This window comes from Xenia sp. Carnegie-2017, unplaced genomic scaffold, assembly GCF_021976095.1.
Source record: "Xenia sp. Carnegie-2017 unplaced genomic scaffold, XeniaSp_v1 HiC_scaffold_23, whole genome shotgun sequence".
Taxonomy (NCBI): Eukaryota; Metazoa; Cnidaria; class Anthozoa; order Malacalcyonacea; family Xeniidae; genus Xenia; species Xenia sp. Carnegie-2017.
This window is the reverse complement of record NW_025813486.1, coordinates 11,715,427-11,724,790: the sequence shown is the minus strand read 5'-3', so window position 1 is coordinate 11,724,790 and position 9,364 is coordinate 11,715,427. Positions and strand designations below refer to the sequence as shown.

General features: G+C 35.6%; 2 protein-coding genes across 2 annotated transcripts; one reads left to right on the top strand and one right to left on the bottom strand.

Annotated features, from left to right (window-relative positions):
* Window positions 1-5,024: 5,024 nt before the first annotated feature.
* On the bottom strand, window positions 5,025-6,718 carry LOC124449572. The gene is made up of 4 exons (XM_047000509.1): window positions 6,658-6,718; window positions 6,366-6,430; window positions 5,793-5,993; window positions 5,025-5,370 (listed from the first exon to the last, which is right to left on the bottom strand). The coding sequence occupies exons 2-4, from the start codon at window positions 6,421-6,423 to the stop codon at window positions 5,132-5,134; spliced, it is 498 nt and encodes a 165-aa protein (XP_046856465.1). The 5' UTR covers window positions 6,424-6,430; window positions 6,658-6,718; the 3' UTR covers window positions 5,025-5,131.
* Window positions 6,719-7,989: 1,271 nt separating this feature from the next.
* On the top strand, window positions 7,990-8,899 carry LOC124448297. Its single transcript, XM_046999313.1, has 3 exons — window positions 7,990-8,272; window positions 8,368-8,622; window positions 8,702-8,899. The coding sequence occupies exons 1-3, from the start codon at window positions 8,022-8,024 to the stop codon at window positions 8,733-8,735; spliced, it is 540 nt and encodes a 179-aa protein (XP_046855269.1). The 5' UTR covers window positions 7,990-8,021; the 3' UTR covers window positions 8,736-8,899.
* Window positions 8,900-9,364: the final 465 nt, after the last annotated feature.

The following is a 9,364-nucleotide window of genomic DNA, read 5'->3' as shown; positions in this document are numbered from 1 at the left end:
ACCCTCATTACAAACACCACGGACGTACTGCCATTACCGACAGAAGGCATTATGGAGTTACTTGAGCTCTGCCTCACCTCGACTTACTTCCAATACTAAGGAACACACTACAAACAATTACATGGGACAGCAATGGGCTCGCCCGTTTCTGTTGTAGTTGCTGAAATTGTAATGCAATCTATAGATGAACGGGCGCTTACGACTACCAAATATGCACTACCTTTTTGGTTTCGCTACGTAGATGACACAATCACAGCACTACATGCAGACGACATTAATGATTTTCATACTCACATCAACAAACAGAACAGCCACATACCATTTACTAAAGATGTCGAAGAAAACGGAACTCTTACTTTTCTCGACTGTTTGGTAAAACATGACAATCAAAAACTACGAACAACAGTTTAACGCAATCCAACACATACTGACTGACTACTAGACCAATCATCTTACAACCCTACATCACACAAAGCCACCACAATCAGAACATTAACAAGACGTGCACAAATCATATGTGATTCACCGGACGCTCTACAAAACGAAAACAACTATCTCAAACGTGTTTTTGACAAAAACAACTATAACTCTGACTTTATCAAACGCAACACTTACAAACCCAACGAACCCAACGAATCGAACAACTCAGTGACAACAGCAACGATGCCTTACATCAAAGGTACGTCTGAGACTGTCTCGCGTATCTTACGACCATACAACATACGTGTCGCACATAAACCAATCACAACGTTACGAAAAGTACTAACGAACATAAAGGACAAAGAACAACCCAACGAACGACAAGGTGCAGTTTACAAAATAAACTGCTCCGACTGCCACGACTCCTATATCGGGGAAACTGGCAGGAACTTAAACATAAGACTTACTGAGCACAAACGAGCTACTAAGAAACAAGACAAAACTAATCACATTGCCGAACATCACCGAATCACAAAGCACAACATTGACTGGGATTCGACAAAATGCATTACTTACAGTACTGACTATAGACAACGGCTTACATTAAAAAGTTGGTATACCAACTTGGAACAAACCCCCCAGAAAAGATCACAGCAATTACCGGCACCTTACAAATGACTTATTCACAATACAAACAAACGATCAACTAAAAACACTACACTTCAAACTAATTCACAATGACAATACACAATTGACACCGACACATTACAACTAAAAACGTCACACCTAAATCAAACATCACAACTAAAAATAAAATATTTCACTTCACACTAATCCACAATGACAATACACATTTCCTGTACACACAATACAATGACGTAAGAACCAGATAACAAATACGGCTAACCTGACGTTTACTCCTCATTTGACTCTAAAGATGACTACCGCTAAGGTTGTCGAAACGTCAGTCAACAACAACAAAAACAGAGTATGTCTTCATAGTCAAAGTGTATGGTTTTACCATGCGATTGCCGCTCCTACTAAGCGCCATTTTCTGTCTGTCTCACACTAACAGTGTCCAGAGATATTGAGGTCAGGAGAGACAAACATAGCCTTTAGATAGCACAGAAAGCAATCTAAATTGGCTATCTTCCGCATTCTAAAATTTAGAACTCTGAGTAATACCCATTTAGAATGAGCGAAACGGGTGCATTAAATGGGGCTTCAAAATCACTTCATATAAATATTCGAAGACTGGAGTTTCACTCAACTAATTGCTTGATTTAAAAGATCCAGGGAGAATATCTTGCCAGAGATGAAGAAATGACTTTGTCAATGATTATGTGAATTGTATGTCGCATTCAATGAGTGTGAGTGAGCTTTTAGTGTACGGGCTAAAATTTTCTCTTCATACAGCTCGAAAACATAGCGAAAACTTTAAAATAACATTGCAAAACACTGCCCGTCTCCAGCATTTTTCTGTGCGACTACAATTGAAAGTGGTGTCTGTCTGATTATTTTCCATTCTGCGAGGAAGCCTCATTTTTATAAAGTGAACCGACCTTCAGCACTTTTTAATTCATTACTTCAGATGATATTTACATCAATTTACCTTCACAAAAGACTCCAGTGTAATCTGAACTGCAGGTGCCCGTTCCACGAACACAATGTCCATTGTTAAAGCAATCCTCGTCCGTTTTACAATTCATATCTAAGGAAAAACGTACTTTTTTAATAATATTTGCTAAAATTTGGTAAACCAACAAACTTCAATTAAGGTGGTTAGTGTTATAAATAGAGCAGTTATATCAAACCTTCGTGTTAGCATTCTTAGCCATCGTTGCGCATCGCCGAATGGGATACAAGTTGAACTATATACATAAGGCAGGAAGTATCGCAAAATATGCTCAGTAATAACACAGTCTTTTAAAGTTTGAAACAGCCATAAATGATGCAAAGAAATAGAGCATAGCCTTATTTTGTTCATGAAATGCAATTTTTAGGTTTGTTTAGCAAGTGGATAAAGCATTTATAAGTGTATTGTTGATTTCCCAATGAAAAAATGGCGAGCTAAAATCGTTTTAGGTGTATGCAGAAATAATTCTGCCTTAAAATAAACTTTATCGCAGATTTCTAAGAACTTGAAATAAATTTAAGGATTGAAATATTGCTACACGGATGTGATAAGTTTCTTCGTTTTTTAAATGGTTCTTGTATGTGCATGATTATTATACGCCCTTGTCAATATGGCTGATAAAAAGATTTTGTTTGAACAACGAAACATTGCATGCCAACAAATAGCGTATAGAGTATGTTGTGTTTGCTCTTTATTTTGTAAGTACCGTGTTCTTCAAAAGTATTCTTCTTTGCGCATGCAAATTTTTTAAAAACTAATCTTGATATCACGCGCTGTATCTCCAATGACTTCCTAGTTCCTGAACAGTAACTCATAGAATTTCAAACTTTGACTTCAGATAAGTCACATTCAATTTTCTAATTATAGCTCCTCAATTTTAAACTCAAATTACATTCAGAAAAACACTTTGGGTTTTTAAATTCTAAAGAATATATATTTTCACCAATGGATTAGTCTATAGGTGTTTCGAAACGTAAATATACGCCAAAATGTGCTGTAGTAATTTATTTTGACGTAATCTGGATCCGCCACTGAGGACTGATACTTTTATTATTGCTTTCTGTTTTGACCAATGTAACCATGTCCTTTGCGTAGTCAAATGCAAAGCTTGCCAGTGAATTTTCATTTTTGTTGTCTGGGGATTGGTCTTCGCTGTCTTGTGATTTTTGTGCTTACTATGTGCTTACTTATGTGAACCTCGTACGCGAACTAGGGCTGGGGCGCTTAGATTGGTGTGTACTCCTTCTCAAACAGTGAAGTGTGCCTGAGCCGGTGCGATTTTTTTTTTCGGGACCCATGTATTCACAGTAGGAAGTACTGTGAAGAACTAGGGCGGGCGCGCTCAGATTTAAGTACGCAGCCTCCAAGACCGGGGTTGCGCAAGAACCGGTAGTCTCTCTACTACTAATACAAAATTGTGTTTTTAATATTTCTACTCTCCTTTTTCTCTATTTATGGTTTTTCTAATGACGAAGTGCACAATTTGAATCATTAATACAGTTTTCACTTCAATAATAAATCTCATATACCAATATTAACCTTTTATAAGACCCATTTGCTTTTCGATTTTTTCCCTTTTTGTATTCAACATACGGAGTTGTTCATACAAAAATGATGTAGTACATGTAGACTAGACAGACATATGAAAGTTTGGCAAAAAGAAACAAAAGAGTTTTTATACATTTATGCTAGAGGCTTAAATGCTTTTCAGAAGTTAATAAATTGTACTACCTGTATCTCATCCATATCATGAACAGACTTGATCAAAAAATTGAAGAAACACTTGGAAAAGTCAAAAAATTTTCCAGTTTTTAAAAAAGCAGGAAATGAAGCAAATGGCACATGTCCATTCTAATAAGCAAAAAGGTGAAAATGTTTTTTTGAGGGAAATAACTGAAATTAAGAAGAACTATATAGTACTACAACTTTTACGTTTTCACCACTGAATCTTAAATACTTCAATATAGCATGCCCTGGATATTATTAACATTGAAACAACACTCTACAGAAATATATGACATGATTTTACCATTTAGTTATAAGAAAGTGCGTCATCAATAATCAGTCTCAGTATTAATATCTACATAAACACAAACTTAATGACCATTTTACAGTTTTGTTAAGTGACATTGCATTAAGCATCCCAGCAGACACAACTAACTTGCCTTGCCATCTTTCTTTTGCACCTTTACTTAACTTTCAAATCATTCAAGGATTCCTTAGTAAATCAATTGTGTCCATAAAATTAGACATTATCAAACAACTCTTGAAATAGTGTTGATACTGCATCATATTCCAGAAACACTTTGCTACCTGATCATTCCTTCATGTTGTCTGTAAGTAAATCAGAACAACTTCTTCTCCATTTTATGATTACTGTATGGGGCATTTCTTCATGTTATATATCCACTAAGCGGGAGACTTTTTTTCTCACCTGCGAAAGCGAGATGTTTCATTTTGTGCACATCGCGACATCCATAAAAGAAATGCCAAAAATATATCGCGTTTGTTTTTAAAAAATCATATATAATTTACTATAGACATAAGGGGGAGGACGAGAGTAATTTTGTTCTGCAAAGCGAACATTTTAGGGGAAATAGGCCAATTGACATCAATGTTTTTGACAACATCGCCCCAGTTTATATAGCCCTTCCGGTGTATTATAGAGCTTAAGGTCCCACTGTAAAATCGGTACCAGTCTTAGTTGCGCGGCCAAATTAATGGCAACCAGCAAATAGTAGCAAGTTGACTATAATGTTCTATTACTAAATGCGTTAATCGATATATCGACATTGATTGGTTCAAGGATTTTCTCATAATCACGGGTCACCTGTGTAATCTCACAACATGACTAGGGTAATTAAGGATCACCTGCTCGGTAGACTGCTGGGATTACTCTAGCTCTGTGTAACATGCCGTGACTTTCGGTATCCCGAATAACTGCGTCAACTACAGCCGTCGACCAAAATCAGAAAAAATAAAAGAAATTTATTTTCGTCTTTTTAAATGCTAATGAATTTATTACAAAGTCATCACTAGAAAATGAAAAATTCAGAAGAAAAAAAATCCAAAGCCCTATTTAGTAAAAACTTCCACTTTCATACAAGTGTGTCCATGATTGTCGCCTTCGGTATGACCTGAAAGATCTTCTCCGTACCAGAACCTAAATACCTGACCATAATACATATATTGATAACCAGGAAGAGCGAAGACGAGTAAACGGGAATTCTCGTTGTATCCAGGCATTTCGTACCAGTTACCTCTGACAGTTTGAACCAAAAGAGGTGATGGGAAAATGCGTTTATTCCTATTGTCTGAAGATAATCAAATTTAAACACGTTAAATGCGTTGATTGATTGATTATGGCGAGACATTTTGTTTTTTTGCAACCAAGTAAAACTACCATGTAAAGCTTTCTGTAGATGAACTTTTTACTCTAGACATACAGTAAAACCTTATCAAGTTATTATATCAGCCAACTTTTCTTCGTATCACCGTTGGTGACCCCTCCAATATATCATGAAACATACATCTTGGTAAGGGCGAATTCTTATAGGGAGTATCAGCTGTCGCTTTTCTGGTATATTATGCATATTTTGCAAGCGTACCTTACGGTACGTAACTACTTATACAATACGTAACAATAAATAGTGTAACTACTTATTGCAGTAAAAATTTGCATGTCTATAGTTGACTTAATGCGCTGATTGCTAAAGAATTTTAATATTTTTTCCACCTGTGACAATCATGTTGAGTGTTCTTCTGTTATCACCATATCTACAACCCCAGTTCGTTCCGGAATTCGAACGACATCCAATTCTACCACTAAGATGTGTCAATTTCATTGCAATGATGAATGAACGTCCCCTGAATGTAATAGACCGAAAATTATTGTTCCTGGCACCAACGCAAATTCTTGGAGTAACTTGTTTCCATCCTATTAAACGAGTGTTTTATACTAATAAGATAATTTTCTATAAATGCCCACCAATAACTTTCCTTTATGCAGTCGAATTCAATCGCGTCAACGACTTATATCAAATTCAGGTTTGGTTTCATTAAAATCTCAAATGGAAATTTGTGTTGTATGGCAAAAACTATCATATATATAAAGCCAATGTCTATCATCAACATTTAAGAAATAAAGAAAAAATTCTTGCACTTTAATTTTTTTAAGTACTTTAATCTGAAGCTATTCGTTAAGAAATGCAGTAGATTTGCACGACCGTATAACCATATGACTTTTCTTCAAGATCGATTCTGTAAAGCGGGACATAAAAGAATAGTCTTTTTATTTTTAGCAACGTACCTGCAAATGCCAAGGTTATGGAGAATGCCAAAAAGATGATCAAGCTTTTGAAGTGCATGTTTACGCTGTTAAAATAAGAAGTTTGAATTTATATTAAAATTGAAGTCGTATAAAATGAGTAGCTAGATAATTCTAAAGGAAATCGACTAAACAAATGTGGAATCTTTAAAATTAATTGAGAGATGCTCTATATTCTTTCACGTTTTCTAGGTAAAAACATGACCAACCATAACTCATTCAGGAGTAAAGACCACAATTTTCCACTGTAGACCAAAGAATGACACAAGTTTACCTTATAAGGACGACTTTGTGAATGCTATCATGGAAACCCTTTCGTAGATACTTCTTCTTGCCTTATCCCGCTTCGACTGAAATTTCTTTGCAGATGCTGTTATTTGTAGACTGGCAACTGAATATTCTAAATTATGTATTACTTATGATAAATAAGTTTTCTTTGTGAGCAAAGACTCAACAAAGACTTTTCTCTAGTCAAGTACTCTTTTTGCCATAAGGACTTCTTAACTTTGGTTTATATCCGCCACTAGAAAAGCCACTTTAATGTCTCAATGAGACAAAGCACGGATACACAAAGAATTAATATTATTTTAGATGTAAAGCAAGAAGGTGTTATTGCTGTTACTTATTGTTTCCATTCTTCTTGATTACGGGGGGAACAACATAAACTTTGAATAATAATAATAGCAGTATATAACCAACTATGTTGACATTTGACATGTGAGATGGCATGTGCTTACTTTAATTTGGGTAAATTCGGGCAAATCAAATACCACGTACGTTAAAAATTATAGTTTCTCATGTGAAAAATAACGAAACAGAACTACTCAGAAACCAGATTCACTACACGAAAATTTTTTTTTTTTTCAATTCTCATTAAAAAACCGGGACTCCATTTACGGAGCGCGCAAAGAAAGCTGCTAGTTCTAGACTGTTGGCAAAGAACTCCAGATCCTCGTACGGAGTATCCGTGAGTTAAAAATATAAGGTCATTATGGCGATGTGCATGTACAAGGTGAAATCCCGAAATTTTACAATATCAATTTTCTTGACATTATACAAAAGTTGAAGTATGATCTATAACTTTCTGTATTACTATATAACTACTAATTAATCATTCCATGTGATTCTCTTACACTTGTGTATAAAATGGCCTGTATTAAAACGTAAGATGCTAAATTGAGCCCACTTATTTATCCTCCATCGTGTCCTGAAACATCCCGTCAACAATAAGTTCATTTCGAATTTACTTTTGATGTCAAAAGCTGATCTTTTATGTCGATTTTTGCACGTCATGTAAAATAAAAGTTTTAGCCAAAATGAGGTAAATGGGGACAAAAATTCTTAATCGATCAAAACTTTAAAGTGGTACTAAAACGAAAACTGAACGTTAAAAAATCATCGATTTTAGCATTCAATAGTTTAAACACATATCAATTATTGCTTTAGTAAAATTTAAGCAAATATAATAGTATAACGAGGGAGTTATGAACATTTGAAATGTCTAATTTTCATGTCCGCCATAAAAATCGGCCATTTTGAATATTTGCAATCAGCAAAGGTCTGTGACGTCATAGTCTTAACACGGCAAGAAGCGCACATTGGAAAGTATACAAAGTAATATATAAACAGAGCAAAAAAATGTCAAATTCATCGAGATCTAGCTCGCTTTCTGAGTCTTTGATCGAGACAAACGCATCAATTTCTTCATCGGAATTCATGACGGCAAATTCGGACGAATCTAATTCGGAAATTTTGCCATTTGCCGATAATATTGAACCGCTTGCTTCGCCCGATGAAATTGCTGAGTACGAAGCTGCAGTCGCAGAAGAACGGCAGGTTGAGGACATGCTGCAAGATCGTTTTGATGCCCGTGTTGATGTTACTTCATGGTAAGATGTCATTCTTAGTGTGTTACTTTGATCTGAATCGTCTGCCGTTAGCTATGATAACTTTATGGAAACATACAATTTGGCCAATATTAAAGGTGTGAATGTGGCCATTGTTCGTTGGATCTTGTTGTCAACCCTCAAGAGTGCCGATGCTGCATGGAATTAGAGCAATGCCGTGGCAAAATGAATCAGTTCGAAGTCGATGAAAGAAAATGCATTTTGGATCACCCTGGCTTTAACGAAGTTTGCCTGAACGAATTTGTTCTTCAAGCAGCTTCGTTAGGTTTAAAGACCAAAGGTCATCGCAGTTATGCGACCGTTTTTCGAGATGGTCAAAAGACCAGAGAGGAGTAAGCCTTTTTCTTTGTGAAAATTCTAAAAATATTATTTTGTGCGCCTGCGTCTATGTTTACTTTTTGAAATTTATAGGTTCTTTCGAGCAGTATCGTACAGACTACTGTGAAGGTACCACAGGATTCATCCTGACATTCATCCTCACATTCATCCTCACATTCATCCTCACATTCACCACAGGATTCACCACAACATTCAAAATTAGCATAAAGTGTGAAGTTGACACCACATTCATTTTAATATTATTAAATAACATCAGTTTCAGAAACAAAATAGAAAAAAACCGTATTTTTTGCTACAAAAAAGCAAAAGATGCACACGTGTTTGGTGCCGTTGTAAAGACCAAGTTATTTAGACAAGGATTATACTATTTTTATTTTGGTCGAAAGTCTTGGAGCAAATCTACAGCCTTTAAAGACTACTTCCGCTTTTGTCTCTTTACGTTAAATAATTGCGCGATGTTTACAATGCATAAATGTTGACATCTAAAAAGGCCTAATTTTCAAGAAATAAACACGCTGGAAAATACTTGTGTTTGGTAACATCCGAAAGTACGTTTTCTGAGGATTTCAAATATATCTTTACTTTTGTGGCTCAAATTCGTGGAGCGAATCTACAGCCATGCAAAGTGGACTGTGAAGGTACCACAGGATTCAAGATAGTACGGTTTTTATACGGTAAACACGCTGCAATATACTCGTATTTGGTATCAGATTAAAGATCTTGCTATGAGGATTA

Bases quoted from the DNA above. Each gene is read 5' to 3' on its own strand.
- LOC124449572 (XM_047000509.1), bottom strand. From the start codon at position 6,423: ATGCACTTCAAAAGCTTGATCATCTTTTTGGCATTCTCCATAACCTTG. The intron at 5,994-6,365 runs GTACGTTGCTAA...CTCGTTTAATAG, and splicing joins CATAACCTTGGCATTTGCAG to GATGGAAACAAGTTACTCCA. The intron at 5,371-5,792 runs GTGGAAAAAATA...GATTATCTTCAG, and splicing joins ACTCAACATGATTGTCACAG to ACAATAGGAATAAACGCATT.
- LOC124448297 (XM_046999313.1), top strand. From the start codon at position 8,022: ATGTCAAATTCATCGAGATCTAGCTCGCTTTCTGAGTCTTTGATCGAG. The intron at 8,273-8,367 runs GTAAGATGTCAT...CCAATATTAAAG, and splicing joins CGTGTTGATGTTACTTCATG to GTGTGAATGTGGCCATTGTT. The intron at 8,623-8,701 runs GTAAGCCTTTTT...TGAAATTTATAG, and splicing joins GGTCAAAAGACCAGAGAGGA to GTTCTTTCGAGCAGTATCGT.